The sequence below is a fragment of the Carex rostrata genome, chromosome 24 (assembly GCF_964058835.1).
Source record: "Carex rostrata chromosome 24, lpCarRost1.2, whole genome shotgun sequence".
Classification (NCBI taxonomy): Eukaryota; Viridiplantae; Streptophyta; class Magnoliopsida; order Poales; family Cyperaceae; genus Carex; species Carex rostrata.
The window spans coordinates 632,440-650,250 of record NC_135941.1 but is presented as its reverse complement, the minus strand read 5'-3'; the positions used below and the strand labels follow the sequence as shown (position 1 = coordinate 650,250).

General features: G+C 35.0%; 4 protein-coding genes and 1 non-coding gene across 6 annotated transcripts; 2 read left to right on the top strand and 3 right to left on the bottom strand.

The window, feature by feature from the left end:
- Window positions 1–1,447: 1,447 nt before the first annotated feature.
- Window positions 1,448–3,545, top strand: LOC144575363 (ferredoxin thioredoxin reductase catalytic beta chain family protein). Of its 2 annotated transcripts, none has more exons than XM_078325465.1 (6): window positions 1,448–1,680; window positions 1,769–1,881; window positions 2,505–2,554; window positions 2,666–2,737; window positions 2,838–2,898; window positions 3,349–3,545. In XM_078325465.1, the coding sequence occupies exons 1-6, from the start codon at window positions 1,584–1,586 to the stop codon at window positions 3,391–3,393; spliced, it is 438 nt and encodes a 145-aa protein (XP_078181591.1). In that variant the 5' UTR covers window positions 1,448–1,583; the 3' UTR covers window positions 3,394–3,545. The 2 variants fall into 2 exon arrangements, with proteins under 2 accessions (XP_078181591.1, XP_078181589.1); XM_078325463.1 differs by having other exon boundaries at window positions 1,453–1,680; window positions 1,766–1,881.
- A 1,172-nt stretch (window positions 3,546–4,717) lies between these two features.
- On the top strand, window positions 4,718–8,873 carry LOC144575952 (putative F-box protein At2g33200). The gene is made up of 3 exons (XM_078326219.1): window positions 4,718–4,872; window positions 5,138–6,340; window positions 8,420–8,873. Exon 2 carries the CDS (start codon window positions 5,160–5,162, stop codon window positions 6,294–6,296), a length of 1,137 nt encoding a protein of 378 aa, XP_078182345.1. The 5' UTR covers window positions 4,718–4,872; window positions 5,138–5,159; the 3' UTR covers window positions 6,297–6,340; window positions 8,420–8,873.
- A 1,667-nt stretch (window positions 8,874–10,540) lies between these two features.
- PMZ (zinc finger (AN1-like) family protein) lies at window positions 10,541–11,257 on the bottom strand. Its single transcript, XM_078325758.1, has 2 exons — window positions 11,099–11,257; window positions 10,541–10,999 (listed from the first exon to the last, which is right to left on the bottom strand). Exons 1-2 carry the CDS (start codon window positions 11,201–11,203, stop codon window positions 10,604–10,606), a joined length of 501 nt encoding a protein of 166 aa, XP_078181884.1. The 5' UTR covers window positions 11,204–11,257; the 3' UTR covers window positions 10,541–10,603.
- Window positions 11,258–13,154: 1,897 nt separating this feature from the next.
- Window positions 13,155–13,760, bottom strand: LOC144576000 (uncharacterized). Its single transcript, XM_078326271.1, has one exon. The coding sequence runs from the start codon at window positions 13,758–13,760 to the stop codon at window positions 13,155–13,157; it is 606 nt and encodes a 201-aa protein (XP_078182397.1).
- Window positions 13,761–15,644: 1,884 nt separating this feature from the next.
- LOC144576015 (U5 spliceosomal RNA) lies at window positions 15,645–15,760 on the bottom strand. Its single transcript, XR_013518580.1, has one exon. It is a non-coding gene; the product is annotated as a U5 spliceosomal RNA (small nuclear RNA).
- Window positions 15,761–17,811: the final 2,051 nt, after the last annotated feature.

Below are 17,811 nucleotides of genomic sequence, written 5' to 3'. Positions count from 1 at the left end.
ATAATTTAAAATATATATTTTAATATAAAAGATAATAAATTTGATAAATTTATGAGCTTTTGAAATTTTAAAGGATTAATATAATATTACAAACTTTAGCAAAAAAAAAAATTGATATTTTATAAGAGAAGCAAAAGCTAGTGTGTGTTGTGCTCACCAAGAGAGTTTGGTGACCACAATTCTAAAAATATATCAGATTTTGACTTCAAATGACGAATTCAAATCTACTTCATAAGTGATGCGTGTACATTCAATTTTTTTTAAAGTTTTGAATTCAATTAGTACAAAGTCTAGTAGTAAAAAAAAATGAACTTTTTTATAAGATATTTTTTGCATTCATTTTCATCGTTTGTTTGACATCTTGACTTTGTACTTTATGAAATTTGAAAATTTGAAAAATTGCATGTACATAAATTACTCAGGAAGTAGATCAGTTTCAATAGTTTGAATTCGTCATTTGAAATCGATCTGATAAATTGTTCACCAAACTTTTTTAATAAACAAAATACATGCTAACTTTGCTATTTTAAGAATATACATAAAATTCATCCTTCATACTTATTATCGAGTTTGGCATGCACTAAATAGTAAAAAATATATATACCTGACTTTTTAAAGCACTCTTCTTGTTTTTCATTTCCCCGTGAACTAAATATAGCCTGTAACCTTAATATGCAAAAGAAGTTTTCACTGCAAATTTTCTACTTTCATAATGTATAAAATTTTAATTCCATTCCACACTTAATTTTCACACAATATTATAAAAAAAATCTATTTCTTTTATATCTGAATTGGAAACGGTCCAATGAGAAATATATCAAATTTGATTCGATGTTAGATCATAGCCATCCGATCCACATCAAAAATGGCACCAATAACTTAAATCTTGATGTGAATGGAACGGCTCCCACCTAACCGTACCAGAATCCCCCTATTAAACAAATCTATATCTCATGAGGTAACAAAATATTTTTGTTTAGATCCAGAGTTCCAGACTAATCGAACTCAAGATAGAATGCAGTGGCTCTTTAATATATATGTGCAGATTCTGATCAGACGGTCCTGATCTAAACAGAAATATCCAGTTTCCTTTAGGTGATATGTATTCCTATCAGACTCTTGACTAAAAAAAAATTAAATGACTTACCCACGGGCTTTGAAATAATAAATAAAAATTAAATTAAATGACTCTACTGGAGTTTTCGATTTCTAGACATACCCAGTTACCAGTTACCAATCCCGTCGGAATCCATAACTCTGAGGTAACATAATATTTCTGTTTTCATTACAACCGTCCGATCGGAATCCTGGCTAATCCGACCCGAGGTAGAACTCAGAAAACATTAATAGTCGTGCTCATTCTGATCGAACGGTCTAAATCCAAACAGAAATATTCTGTTACCTTAGGTCATACGAATTTATCCCAGTATCAATCCGGCCTTTTCTCCCTCCGAAGAATGAGTGGCGCGCGATATATTTTCACATCCCAAAAAATCTCTCTTCCCAATACCGACAGAAGCAGCAAATTCACCTCCTCCTCCCATTCTCCCTCTTCTCCAACAATTTAACATTTTCTTCTCTCTATGGCGACTCACGCCGCCTTTTTAGGATCTGCTCTTCCCACCCCCACACTCGGCACCTCGCCCCGCCGCTCTCACCGTTTCACGATTCGTGCTCAAGGTAAGCGCATTTACAGGTGTAGTTTGTAAGTTTTGGTGATCGGTTAGTGATTTTAGTTGATGGTTATTGTTTATTTTGAGAGCAGCAGCGGATCCGTCTGACAAATCAGTGGAGATAATGAGGAAATTCTCCGAGCAGTATGCGCGTAAATCTGGGACCTATTTTTGCGTAGATAAAGGAGTAACAGCTGTGGTTATTAAGGTAAAAAATCAAACAATTGAGACATTTTTTTGCTGTTCATTGTATATTGACCAGTTCCAAGTGAAGCCCAATTAATTTGAACTCATAGAATCAAGTGAATTAATTTGTACTATGCATAGCACATAATGGTCAGTACTATGGATCAATATTTTTGTTTCCAAAATCCAAATAGTCGATCTGAACTGTTCAACATGATAGGTAGAAAACCACTACTTTTGAATGGTCCAGAATTTTCAAATCAAGTGATTTTCTACATATTTAAAAAAAAATAACAAAAAAATTCTAAAAAATGTAAAATTTGATATGCAATTACATTTTTGTACGAAGATCATGTTGAACGGTTCCAGTCGATTGTTTGGGCTTTAAAAACAGAGATACGAGTCAATAGTGTGGGCCGCTGCGTAATATGAATATTACCATAAGCCTCACTCAATTTTTTTCTATTCAGTCGTGTAGTAAGCTAGTTACCACTTTCAAGTGAAGCTCTATTATTTTGAACTCATGGGTATTGATTTCAAATTAAGTACATTAGAAAGGAGTGCAGGATGTTGCTTCTGGGTCACTGATTTTTTTTTTTTTTTAAAGATCATAATCTGAATAATTATTTTCCTTTTATTGCATAGGGACTTGCCGATCACAAAGATTCACATGGAGCACCTTTATGCCCTTGTAGGTAATTTGTTTGCTCTTTTCTTATCTGTCTTAATTAAGTCTTAACAACCTATTAACCGAGTAATTGCAACCTTGTAATTTCATATTTGATGAATTATGATCTCAATTGTAGGCATTATGATGATAAGGCCGCTGAAGTAGGACAAGGATTTTGGAACTGCCCTTGTGTACCTATGCGTGAAAGGTCAGATCCTTGCTGAATTACAACTCTCTCTCTCTCTCTATCTCTATCTCTATTGATATCTATTTCTCTCTTAAATTTGATTATATTTTTCATATTGCAGGAAGGAATGCCACTGCATGCTGTTTCTTACTCCGGATAATGATTTTGCTGGACAAGAACAGGCATGCCCTTTTTCATAATTCTATTCTTGATTTCTCTTAGCATTTTCTGATTATTAATCCATATGCTTATTGAAATGGAATACAATGAATAGAACTAGGTTTAGCAAAATGTTCACTTTATATTATAATTTTAACAAACTTGGCTGTGACTTATTTAGTTTTTGCATTATCTGTTTCATTATTCTGGTAGCAATTAAATCCTTGAAGGTTGCTCAGTGCATCAATATATATCTGGTTAATTAATTTTTATGGGTAAATGAAAGTTTGTGATATATATTGCCAATTTCAAGATATGAACAACTTAGTACTTTGAGCTACAGCAGATCTAAACAAGATATAAATATTCACAGAATATAAGTTAATTCTCTGGCAAAAACTATATTACTGTTATGCTAATGAAACTTTTGCTGTATTTATTTGTTGATCTTTTTTTGTTTCATATTTTTGCAGAAAATTACCTTGGATGAAATCAAGGAAGCAACATCAAAGATCTAGTGAGTAGTTACAGGTTTCTTGTATGTACCAGTAGATTTGTGCATCTAGTGCAAAATTCTGTGTAATAGTGTCTCTGTTGTTCAATTAACAATATACCTGACAATTGAGTTCATATGTACTTCACGGCACAAAATTGATTTCATATGTTGTCATCTTTGTTCTTTAAAATGCAATGATTTAATCAATATTCTAGTTTTTGTGGTAATAAACTGTTGGGATCTAATGACTGTACAATCTTGCAGTGACCTTGTATACGCTAATCGCCTGTTCAATCTTGTCTATGTAAAAATGAAACCCACTTGCTAGCCTCTGGCAAGATTTAAAAAAAAAAATGAAACCTTAAATCAAATATTATAATAAAAACTCTAGATCAAGTTTTGCACTGATAAATGAATCCGATTTCATCTGGTAACCCATTGTGCGTAGGGGTGTCAATGGTACCCTTTTATCCGTTTACCTGATACGATTGTTATTTGATAAAATGGTTATGGGTAGCGGGTGAGGGTAAGGGTGGAGTTTTTTTTCGTTAGCTTAACATGTAATTATACGGATGTAGACTAATTCTCACCCATTATACTAAACGCTAATTATTAGAAATTAAATTATACTAGAGAATACCTCAAGCTATTATAGAATATAATTTAGTTACTTTACTCTTCCTTCAATTGATTAATGCCATAGTGCCATATGTTCTTATCGAAAAAAGCAGTAGCATCAATTGAATGTTCCTCACCAAGGCATATGGTATTTGATCATTAAACCACTTATACACATTATATTTTATATTTCTATGATAGTTATGTGGTTGTGAACTTCATAGTATTTAAGTTTTGAAGGAAATGTCCTACAACAAGATTGTGTGTGAGAATGTCAAAAACTAGAGAGAGTAGGTTCGATAGCCATCGGATGTACTTTTGAATCCAATAAGCTTTAACACCATCCGATCTGCATTAAAATTTGTGCATACAAAAATTATAGCAAACACATAAATTTTAGAGCAGAGTGCACACATTTTAATATAGATCGGACAATAGTTAAGCCTATCAAATCAAAGTAAAGTCCAATAGACATCATACCTACTCTGAATTCCAAAAACTAATTATATCTTTTGAAGAAGTTTGAAAACCAACATGTTAATTATTGCTTTCTAATTTCGAGCGGATACGCATACGTACATAGCTACTAGCTAATGAAATGGGCCCTTAAACCTAAATCTGCTCAATACGAACTAGGCCCAATAAATCATTTCGGCCCATTCTCTCTCGTACTTCATTAAATCTTTTACTCCTCTCTTCTTTTTCTTTCTTCATGACACGAAACGCACTCCATCGAACTCACTGAAATCGCACTTAGGAGCGGCGTCTCGGCTCGGCATCTCCGTCGGTCGACGATCCTCTACTCCGTTGTTCAATCTCTCTTCTCTTGTTCTTATTCTCCCTACCACAGCTATAATTGGCCTTCAAATTGTGATATGATATGGTACTGAACATACTACTTGTGAATGATGCATCTTTTTTTTCTTTTTTTTCGTTTGAGTAGAAAGCTTAAGGACTTCGTGCAATATGAAGAAATTTGGTCGTAAAAGAACAAAATGTGGATAAGGTTGGATATAGTATTGGTTAAGATTTAGATCAATTATTGGAGAAAGGGAAATGACATTTGGATGCTTATGAAGGGCATTTGTACTTGTTTATAGGGACTGAAAGCATATTACATTCCTTTCCATCATTTCAAAACATTGTAGATCTGGTGACGAGCTCCAACTCATGCGATTGTCATCCAAGGCAGCCAAGATGGGACCAGATTGGTCTTATCTCACGTCAGAGTTGTTAATTCTCATATCTGAGATGGCTTCCACCACCAACATTCAATATGTTCATCTTCGAGCAGTTTGCAAGGCATGGCGCCAAGCCCTAACTCCCAACCCCCGTCATCTTCCTCGCCAAAACCCCTGGCTCCTCCTCCCTCTTGATGCTCGCTGTCGAATTGATGTTGATGATTTCCACCTATCATTTTACGATCTCTCTCAGTCCAGAACCCATCGGTTTGTGTTGCCATATGTGAGGGACAAGCATGTCTATGGCTCCTATTATGGCTGGCTTGTGTTAGTACGTGACAAAAGAGTGTCATTGCACAACCCCATCACCAGAAGTTCAATTGAACTTCCTTCCTTGGATGCCCCTCCAACCATTTTGAGTGCTGCTTTTTCTAAAAGAGAGAGCACTCTTCCTTATGTAGGAAAGGTGATGTTGTCTTGCAATCCTTCTGAACGTGGTTGTGTTGTCGTGGCTTGGTTATTATATCAATCAAAGTGGGAGTTGGGTTTATGTCGAATAGGTGATACTCACTGGACCGGAGTGAAGATGATGGATATGACTATGAGTCGAATGCTGTTGGATTTCACCTGCGATAATAAATCGGTGTATATGGTGAATATTAAAGGGGAACTGTTAGCCTATGACCTTGAGAGCCTTGCCATGAGGACCTTTCCTTCGAAGATCAACTTCAACGCCATGCATGATCGCATAAATCTAGTTGAGGGAGTTGCTGATGCTGAAGCTGATGGGCCCCTTGTAGTCATCACCACCGAATACCTTGGAAAGCTTAAACAAATTTATGTGTGCAAGTGGATTAATAATGAGCAGCGATGGTGTCGAGTAAAGAATATTGGCAAGAGTGTTCTTTTTCTCAGTCATTATGATTGCTCTAAACTGCAATTGGAGGATCAGCATGGGAATGAAATATATTATGACAGAAGGCATTATGTGGACATGGGGTTTCGCATTGGTATAAATAAGATAATTATGCAAAGTGGATATATTTTTCTGCATTGCCCTAGCCCTACGGAAGTATTCCCTACAGTATCTGGATTCCCCTCGTGGTTTACACCTAGCTTGATCTAGATATTGTGGGAATGTGTAAATATGATCAACTTTGTTTGTTTCAGGTACTGTTCTGTAACTCTTTTTCCTTCAAACATGTGAATTATATATGCTATTAATGTATATTTTCCAATTAATATGTTTCTGGCTACAAAGGCATGTTTTATCATTAGTGTACTTGTGACAATGAGCGAGATGTCCATCATTGGGATATTCCAATCCATTGGAATGCTAAGGATTTGTAACTTCTTTTCCTGATCTTTATTAAAGCCGGTAAATTGCGTTCTCAATTAATTTTTTTTCATTTTCCTAATTTGGCACTAGTGTTGTTCACCGACTTTCCTGAAAAAGAAAAAATTAGACCTAAGGCCTGTGGGCCTTGAATGATTTTCTTGAAGTGAAACTGACACATGGAACTTTTTAGTAAACTGAAAAGTAGAAGAATTTAGTTATCAAAATGGGAAATAGCCTCAAGGTGTCCACCGGTTGTAAATTAAGATTATAGGACAACTTTGCAAAATAAAAATTGCAATCAGCTGTTTCTTTCTTGAAGAATGTATTAGTTCCTTTTAAGTAGTTACAATCTTGCATGCAAGGCTGCTGTGGCCTGTTGATGTGAATGCAGATCCCCCCCCCCCCCCCCCCCCCCCCCCGGTACCTGAGGTGCAATAAGTAAATCTGGACCGTTCTTTTAACTTGGCATGAGTCTCAAAGCGGACCCCCTATAGTTTATATAGGCACCAGATTGAGTCTGCCCTGTTGGGATTAATCTGAGCCGTTCGTTTATTTATATTGAACCTCAGGTACCTGGGGGGATATGGACTCCTGTTGATGCAATACCCAACATGCAGAACGAGACATGCATTTTGATTTCAGTATATTTCTTGGGACAATTTGCTAGTTTGAGTGACAGTTCCATTTTTATTACCTTTTAGCCTAACAATTGTCTAAATTTATGACAACTTATTTTTCACGGTAGTAAGAAGGATTTTCTGCATATCATTTTTCTCCGAAGTCGGAATATTGGCCAAATATGAACCATCCTGTGATATCCACATTAAATTATCACCTTTTAAACAATTGCTCTTCTATATAAAATGGCAAGTAAAGTTAGGTACACCAATTACAGACTTAGAAGGAATTTTTGTGGTTTGAGGGTAATACGGTTAGAAAAAGACATTTCTTTAATTGCTTAAAGTTTGTAGAAGTAAATCACAGGGTGGATTGGGGGTTTTGGACCTTCAAAGGATGAATTCTGCCTTGCTAGCAAAATGGCTCATGAGGTTTTATGATGATAGGGAACAAGGCACTTGGAAACAATTATTAATTGAGAAGTATACAATTACATGTGATTCCAGAATAAGGTCCGCTTTGTGGAATGATATTCTTAAGGTCAGACCTGTTATGCAGGTTAGTTCTAATTGGCAGGTTGGTAATAGCCACACTGTCAGGTTTTGATTGGATAGGTAGTATGGGGAATCAGCTTTGCATAGTGAATTTCCACACCTTTTTCAAATTGCATATCATAAAGATATTTCAAAATAATGACATGAATCTAGTTTTTGCAAGACTATTAAGTGGTCCTTCTCTTAAGGATTGGAGTGCATTAGTATCTCAGTTTCATAATTTTACTTTGCATGAGTCCAATAATCAAATTTTGTGGAGATGGACAGCTCATGGTCAGTTTACAGTTAATTCTTTATATAAATGGTTAAGAGTTTGGTGGTGTGCCTAATAATAGGTTTGATAGTATTTGGAAGTCTAGAATACCATTAAAAGTTACAATAATTTTGTGGCTGGTTAAACAAAACAAGGTTTTGATCACTTATTTGTTTCATGCCATGTAGCACAGGCCATATGGGGTTGGATTGCAAATTTAAACAGATTTGAATTTGAGTGTAATTCTATAAGTGATTTGTGGGAAATAGATTACTATATTCCTCTGAAAGATGCTAATTCAGTAGAAATAATAAGAGGTTCAGTCCTTTGGAACCTGTGGCTTGATAGGAACAGAATTATATTCCATGGTGGAAAGATACAAGGTGTTCAAGAGTTAGGTTCCAAAATTATATCAGTTGCATATAAGGGCTTCATAACAGAAATCTGATTAAGTTCTCAATCTTATTTTGCCTTGTCATGTGAAGGACCTGATAGGTACTACAGTAGAAATTTCCATGGAGGAAGAACAGGTTATAATCCCTATGCTTGGAGCAGGGACAACTTTGGATGGTGAAGATGCTAGTCAGAACACCCGTGTGCAGCCTTCTGTGATTGTCTAGTTTTTCAGGGTTTTTTTTGCTATTTTGTCTTTGTAGTGATTGTTTAGACTTTCAGGGTCCTTTATGCTTTTTGGATTTAATTGGAATGTTCACTGTTTGTAGGTATGAGGTAGGGTAGTTCTACTGGTACAAACTTCTATTGTGTCGTTGTGGTATTTGCTAAATACCAGTGATTGCATTTTGTGCTGTTTTGATACTGGTACTAGAGAGGTGGTACCAGCTGACATAGTAATGGCTTTCATATTAATGGAAATCGGTGGAGTTTATCACTTTTTTTCAAAAAATATTATATTGGAGCTAATAAATATAGAATACACTACTGTAAAGGTTGATTTGAGTATGATTTAAGTACCATCTATAACTCAAGTCATGTTAATATCTAGTCCATATCTAATATAGTTGTAAATTCTGTATCATATGCTCTTACTCTTAAAGAATCAAATGAATTTATTTCACTACCTTTTTATTTTTCTATTATGCAGATTGCATATAATTGGATAATTTGATGGTTGAATAAATGGATAATTTTGCAGTACATGAACTTCTTGAAGTGGTGGGAAGATGCTATAATGGCATTTACCAAAAGATGATGATTTTGGGGAAAGGAATTTGGTACTGTTAATTGTTGGTTTCTACTTATAAAAGTAGAAATACGGAACCAGAGAAGGGATTTCTTACAAATTTATGGTTATTGAAAATTGAACTCAAATTTGAAATCTCACACCAGAGATTCTCTGGTAAATGCACCTCGGAGGCGATTTTACATCTGAATATATCTCACTTGCAGAAGTTGAGTCAAGGCCAACTTGACTTGGAGGGGTAAGGCTACGGTGCTACGGCTCAATATTCGAGTTTTTAAAATCCTAACGTCGATCTGAACCGTTCATCTTGTTCTTCATATTCTTCATATTAATATGTGTTTGGAGACCAAATTTTATATTTTTTGGAAAATTTTTACTATTTTTTTAGATAGGTAGAAAATCAAATATCTGAATGGTGCATAATGTTTTAGATCAACTGATTTTCTATCTATCTAAAAAAATAGTAAACAATTTCCAAAAAATGTAAAATTTGGTCTCCAAACACATATTAATATGGAGAACAAGATGAACGGTTTAGATCAACCGTTAGAATTTTGAAAACTTGAATATTAAGCCGTAGCACTGTAACCCTTTATGCAACCCATAGCACCGTAGCCTTACCCTGACTTGGAGATACCTCGATAGTCGATATATATATATATATATATATTTTAATGATGGTGCAGTCGAGCATTCAATCGATACACAGAAAAATGAAAAATAAATCTTTAAAAATCGGAGGGAGAGCGTAGTCACTGAAAAGTGGGACTGGACTGTTCACTTCCAGATTCAAAATTACTGTATAAGATAGATATATATTTACATGGAGATGATATATGATAGAGTTTTGTATTTTATTGAATTTTTATAATATAAATTTATTTGTGTTGATTTTTATTTTATTTTATTTTTCCTTTTTTCTTTCTTTAAAAAATATTTTAACGAAATAGCACTTCTTTTATTTGTTTACCCCACTCGTAACGTATTTGAAAAAAAGAAGAGTAAGAGTAAGATACTCCTTTTGTATCTAAATTTATTTGTGTTGATTTTTAATTTTTTTTTCCTTTTTCTTTAAAAATATTTTAACGAAATAGCATTTTTGTATTGTTGTTTACCTGACTCGTAACGTATTCGAAAAAAAAGTAAGAGTAAGATTTTTTTTTTTTGTCTGTCAACTTATCAGATACGGATACAATGAATTTTTAATTTCCATATCATAATTGATAAGGATATGAACATCATTCCACTCAACTCCATGTTGCACCTGTTGACACCTAATACTGTTAAAATTTTCTGGCATTCAACATTCACTGATGTGCATACCATTTTCCATTTTCTAAAAGAATTGTACATTCGTAGTCAGAAAATAACCATGCACGCATGCGGCATGCATGCACACAATCTCCACACATAAACACAAACACATACATGATATCAATGTCATAAACAAATCAAATCCAAGCCCCATTCAATATGCTTTAACAGATTGAGGTTGCGACCGCAACGCTCCTTTCTCCCTACAATCCAGACCGTTTCTCACCGGCAATCTAATTGCACCCTTGCACAGGTGATCAGACGGGAAGCGATGCTTCAAGCAAACCTTCAAGTTGCATTTCTTGCATGTGTTACAATTAGAGAAGGTTAACACCTCCTTGCAACGCTTGACCGGGCACCGGGGCTTCTGTTTCTTTGCCGGGTCACAACTGCCAGATCTCTCGTGCCGGGCCAAAACGGCTTTCTCCTCTTCCCCAAATTTCTTTTCTATAGACATGGAGCATGTCTCACATATCACCACTATTCTGCTGTTATGCTCTGATTTCGGACAGCTGTGCGCTTTGTATGTTCTATGCTCCAAGCAAAACACCTTTCAGAAACCAAACCAAGAGATTGTCATTAGAAACATTGTAAATTGCAATTTACAAACAGTAAACATGTTGAATTAAAATTGGATAGAATTACAAACCATTTGGCAACCATCGCAGGTGAAGGGAAGGAAATCCAGCTGTTTGCAATCTTCTTGTTCGCAATGTGCTCCTAAATCAAGAAAAGCTTCTGTGCCGCCTCCCATTTCTTCTTTGTTCTCTCTTCTCTCTGTTTCTTTTCTCGCAAGATAGGATATTTTCTGATTGCTTTTGCGCTTTCTTCATCTTGTATTTATAGTTTTTCTCCTTGATGTCGGCGTTGTTTTTCTTTCACTACAAGAAAAGAAACATGTGGTGGTATAACCGCGTTCGGAGCAAGATCCGGGTAAAGATTTTAACAGAGTAAGTTTACCTTCATGCAGCGCACTAATTATAAAATCAAAGCAACATTTCATATGGGTCGTGCACTGCAGAAAGTCAAAACTACTCTGTTCATGTATTGCGAAGTCAGAGCTGTATCGGGTTTGTTTAATTATTATTGGAACTTTCTGGATCCGTGTACAGTATTCGAGTCTCCCAACTGCTGACGTATGGTATGACGAGATGGGTCAAACCAGGGCGTTCGATCTGGTCAAATGGTCAAAGGTGGGTAATGGGCCAGCCCAATACAAGAACGCCTCGTTTTTATAGGTTCAAGTAAACTTGGGAATTTCTTGATTCAGCCTAAATTAAGGCCCAGTCCAACATGTTATTTCGGATTTACACCCAATTGGAATGGATTTGGCTACGGTGCTATGGGTTGCATAGAGGGCTACGGTGCTACGGCTCAATATTCGAGTTTTCAAAATCTTAACGGTCGATCCGAATCGTTCATATTGTTCTTCATATTAATATGTGTTTGGAGACCTAATTTTACATTTTTTGAAAAAAAATTTACTATTTTTTTAGATTTATTGAATATCGCTGTTTTTTATGGTCCAGATTTGTTTAAAAAATAACGATTTTCAATAAATCTAAAAAAATAGTAAAAAATTTTCAAAAAATGTAAAATTTGGTCTCCAAACACATTAATATAGAGAACAAGATGAACGATTCGGATCGACCGTTAGAATTTTGAAAACTCGAATATTGAGCCGTAGCAACGTAGCCAAATCCCAATTGGAATTAGCCCCAGTTCAATGTATTGGATATTTCTTGAAATTTTTCCACACAAAGACCACAAAGATTGCCTTTTCCTTCTTTTTTGAAAACACAAGAATCCAATATGATTTCTATGCTTTTGAAACAAAATATTTTAGCTTAAGTTCTAGTTTGAGATTTTGCGTCAATTGGTAAGCAGGCTTATGGAATATGGATTTATTATTTTATGACGAGAAGTTCTTAATTTGTTTTATGATGATTAGTTCTTGTTTCGGTTGTAGAATGTCAGTTTCGTTTCAGGACATGGACTTACAGTTCAGTTCTTATCATCATTAAAATATAATAATATTTTCATTATTATGATTAACTATTGCAATATAATGTAAATAAGTAATATAAATAATAATAATAATATCTATTTTTTTTTTCAATATAATGTAACATAATGTAAATATGATTATTTATTCGTTTTTAACCCGAATAAGTAATAACACAATATTATGTAATTTTCAATAGTTGTTCAAGGAGCTCAAAATTGTCAGGTTAGAATTATATATAGTTAGGTTCTCAAAATAAAACGATCAGTAAAGTTGTCAGGTTCCCAAAATTTGATGTTTCTGATCTCCTATTCAACAATTATGAACTCACATTGTACAAATTGTCAAGCATATACAAAACAAAAAATCCACAAAAAATAAAATATATCATGAATCAGGTTAGAATTATATTTACAGACTTCCAAAAATAACTGAAATTATTGACTGTACCATGCATTAATCCAACAACATAGGGTTTCTGGTACAAAAAATAATTTCTGATAAATCTGGAACTCATATCAACACCACCATGAAAAAAGCACTCGACATATTAAACCGTTACGTCGATGGTGCTCAGTCGCTTCCTGACAACCCGAAGCCTGCTGTTGCTTGTCAACCCACTCCTGGCGGACCTACGAGCGACCGACAGCCGGGACCCGCTAGCCCACAAGGTGTCCTCATTTAACTCTGGTTCATTGGTTCATTCAACCACCTCCATTATAATGCTAAGTTGTCTCCTCAGAGCCCTTGGCACCTTCCTACCCGGAGTACGTGCCTTCTTCACCGCCTTAACAGGTGCAGTCGCTGCAACTGACGATCTGGTCCCACTAACCATCACTGTATTTTCATTAATCCTTTGATTCAACTTTGCATTATTGTAAGCATCCTTATTCTCATTCAATTGAACTGAATCCGGTGCCACCCGTATCCTCCTGGTACCGCTACTGCTACTGGTACTGGTACTCTTCCTTGAATTAGACTGTGTCAATGCAGAGCTTGCTTTCACCGCCAAGGCCGCCATGTCGATGCCAGACAGCACATTACCCAACATGGAAATAGGCAGCATGAAGTACATCTGTCCCGGCTGGAGTAACTCGGTGGGGCCCACGGCTGTTATCTCGGAATCGAAATAGAGAGTATCAGAGTTGCAGAGGAAATGGGTTTCGCCGGCATTTAGAAACGGGTCTGAGGCTGAGACAGAGGTGGTGTATTCTCGGAGAGACCCGTCAGGTGTGATTACACGCACCGTCGGCCGGTCGGCGACAGACGAGCACTTGATGTTTTTACTGGAGATCATTAATCCCATCAAAGATTGATTGCTTGTGTGTGCGTGAGAGGGAGAGAGAATAAATGTGATTGTTTTGAGAATTAACATGGTAGTTTTGGAGCAGTGCATATATAATAGATACTGGTAAAGAAAGGTTACAATGGAAACAGTAGACGTGGAGCTGGGTATTCTGGCTTTGACTGGAAAACCGTGTAACAGCCGATGCAGAAAACCGGATAGGATAACAGCTGTTGTTACTTTTCTCTCCGTCTAGAACATACTGGAGATCTCCATTTATCATCTTTCTTCGGTTGATCCGCTTTTTTGCACGAAAAGCGCACATTATTTTCGGTAAACGGAGAGATTTCCAAAATTGGCCTCGGTGGAAGATTTCTTTCTTTCTACCTTTATCTACATGCCTTGCACAAGAAGTATATTTAGCTGGTGCTCACTGCTCACTGCTCGAAAAAACCAAAACATAAATAGTACTCCAGTTTGATTTTTCTATTTTGAAATTAAATGAAAAAATAATACTTCGAAAAAAATTTGATTATTTTTTCTTAAAATAATAGATGAACTGCATTAATACTTTAATAGTGCGGTTCCACTAAAAAAAGACTAATAAAACTGTTCTATAGATTTCAACATCTTTCGAACAAATATATGATAATGATTAAGTTTGTCTTTTCCAAAGAACTAAATTTTTAATTATCTAATAAAATCCTCCATTTTAGCTACTGGATTAAAACCTTTTCTGTTTTGTCAAAAACTGGAACAGACGAACAGTTCCTTTATGTATGATATTTAATTTAAACATTCGAAATTTCAATGTTGATATGGGATAAATTTTTTTTTTTGTTTGAACATACGACCTTATAACTTTTTTTCCTTTTACCGTTTGATTTTATACTAAATTTGACAGATATATAAATGCATTATTCATAAAGTAATCAATTTTAACGGTTTGAATTTGTTATTTTAAGTAATTCTCATAAATTTTAAAGTTAAAATACACAAAATAAAATACAATATAAAGAACAATCTAAGTTCTACTGAAAAATTAATAATAACAAACAATCTAGCTTCCAGTTGTTGGTTGCCTGGAGACATGAATTCCAGTGTATCAGTGTTTTTTTCTGGAAGCAGTAAACCAAAGCGCGTCTAATATAACTACATAGCTGTGAATGGAAGTCTGGAAGATTCTTTATTTTCCTATAAAATTTTAATTCTTTACATATGTCAACAATTTTATATAATTTTGTCTAAAGATGATGATTTCGTTCGCTTGAGAACAGTGACTTCGAGCCCAATCCATTTGTTATAAAATAGCACGAATCTTAAAGGGACCCCGGGGATTCAAAGTCAATGAGGTAATGAAGAGTAAATAAAAAATAGGAAAGACTAATAAACTGAAAAAAGAAATTTATAGTCTTCACAAAAAGACATTGACAACCTTTCATGCAATTAAAAAGTACAATGCAACTACAAGCCTACAATTCTACCTTTAAATCCCTACATTAACAACTTTTGACTAAACTCCATAAACTAAGCTAACTGCCAAACAACATAAGATAATAAAATCTACCATTTATGTCCCACATTGCAATGTAACCAAACAATTTACAAGTCAATTGCAGCCGCCACACAAGATTAATCCAAAACAAAGGCATCTTCGTTTACAGAAACAAATTTGTACTTGTGCTCTAAAGATTAATGTAAATTCAGAAAGTTAATTTTAATGCAATTATTTGTCAAGCTTTTACCTAATTAATTCAAATATTTATAAATTTTATTGTAGAATCAAAGTTATATTTCAAAAATTTATAAATTATATATGATATTAGATCGAGTTTAATCAACTTAAAACAATTTAGATTCATCGTCTATTATAATCTCTAAAATTAACATTCACTTGTTGGGGCTAACTCATGAGAGAAGCACCCTATAAAAATTGAAGTATGCTGCTTAAAAGTGGAGAGCACACGGTATTCTTTAGTAAAAGGCGAAAGAATAGTTCGCTTTGTGCTCACCACGCAGCTCCATGACTTTCTCACACACCCAACGCTGTCTACTTATATAACAAGGAGAACGCTGAATTAGGATAGATATCAATGTGGGACTAAGATGCTGTTTTCGCTTTCTTAGCACTTGGAAACCGGCTTACCCAGTCTTCATTTTTCCAATGGTGCATTATGGGCCTGTTGGGTCCAAATTAGCTGTCATCTATTATTACTATTATTGGTTGATACTAAGCTCGGTCCAATTTTGCAATGAACTGATGTCTTTTTGCTCTTCTATTATTTCTTTGTTTCTATGCGGCATGCGTGTGTTTATATTTAAATAAAATAAAGGTCAGTTTTTGCAATTTCAATATTTATATAAAAAAAAAAGAAAAGAAAAATCGAGCTTCAAACTTACGACCTCTCATAGAGAAATATAGACTGGTTTTTTTAAGTGAAATATGCATATGTACATTCATGCATGACAAACTTGATGTGTCCATTCGTCTATTGGAAGATGAAGTCTAAATTAGATAAATTATAAAATTAAATAAAAAATAAGTAAATCAATAATATTTTGAAGAATTATATCACTTTCATCTCCTTGCTCAACTTTTCAAGCTAGTACTCCACATTATCGTTGTTGTAGTTTACGTGTTGTATCACCTCGAAAAAAAAAAAAAAAATTTTACGTGTTGTAACGGAATACATTTATACAAGTGCACGTCTTAAACTATAATGTGAGAATCTAATTGACCAACTTAGGTATCTGAAACATTGAGTTGTTCGAACCTAGTCCATTTGTTATATATAAAAGCACGAATCTTAAAGGTACCCCGTGGATTCAACTCAAATAATGATGTAATGAAGAGGTAAATAGAAATAGGTAAGACTAATATTGAATCTGAAAAAAGAAATATGTAGTCTTCGCAAAAAGACATTGACATCCTTTGTTGCAATTAAAAAGTACAATTGCAACTACAAGTCTACAACTCTAATTAAACCCTTACCTTTAAATCCCTAAGGTTAACAACTCACTTTGACTAAATTCCATAAACACACTTGAGACAATTAATAATTAACCCAGCTAACTGCCAAAGAACATAAAAATCTACCAATTATGTCCCTAATTGCAAATCAATTGCAGCCGTCACACAATATTATCCCAAAACAAAACATATTATAGTTGTGCTCCAATGTTCAATCTAAACCAGAACATGTTGAGAAAATCAATCTATAACTTATTAAGGCTAAAACAGTAGCTTACAGCAACCACCAATATAAACCAGACCAGAGTTACTGGTTTAGAATTATATATAGTTAGGTTCTCAAAATAAAACTATCAGTAAAGTGGTCAGGTTCTCAAAATTTGATGTTTCTGATCTCCTATTCAACAATTATGAACTCACACTGTACAAATTGTCAAGCAGACACAAAAAAAATCCACAAAAAGAAAATATATCATGAATCAGATTAGAATTATATTTACAGACTTCCAAAACTAACTGAAATTATTGATTGTACCATGCATAAATCCAACAACATAGGGTTTCTGGTACAAGAAATAATCTCTGATAAATGTAGAACTCATATCAGCACCACCATGAAAAAAGAACTCGAGATATTAGCCCATTTCCTCGGTGGTGCTCAGTCGCTTCCTGACAACCCGAGGCCTCCTGTTGCTTGTCAACCCCCTCCTGGCCTAGGAGCAACTGATAGCCGGGACCCTCTAGCCCGCAAGGTGTCCTCATTTATTCTCTGGTTCATTGGTTCATTCAACCACCTCCATTATAATGCTAAGTTGTCTCCTCAGAGCCCTTGGCACCTTCCTACCCAGCGTACATGACTTCTTCACCGCCTTAACAGGTGCGGTCGCTGCAACTGACGATCTGGTCCCACTAACCATCACTGTATTTTCATTAATTCTTTGATTCAACTTTGTATTATTGTAAGTATCCTTATTATCATTCAATTGAACTGAATCCAGTGCCACCCGTACCCTCCTGGTACCGCTACTGGTACTGGTATGCCTCCTTGAATTAGACTGTGTCAATGCAGAGCTTGCCTTCACCACCAAGGCCGCCATGTCA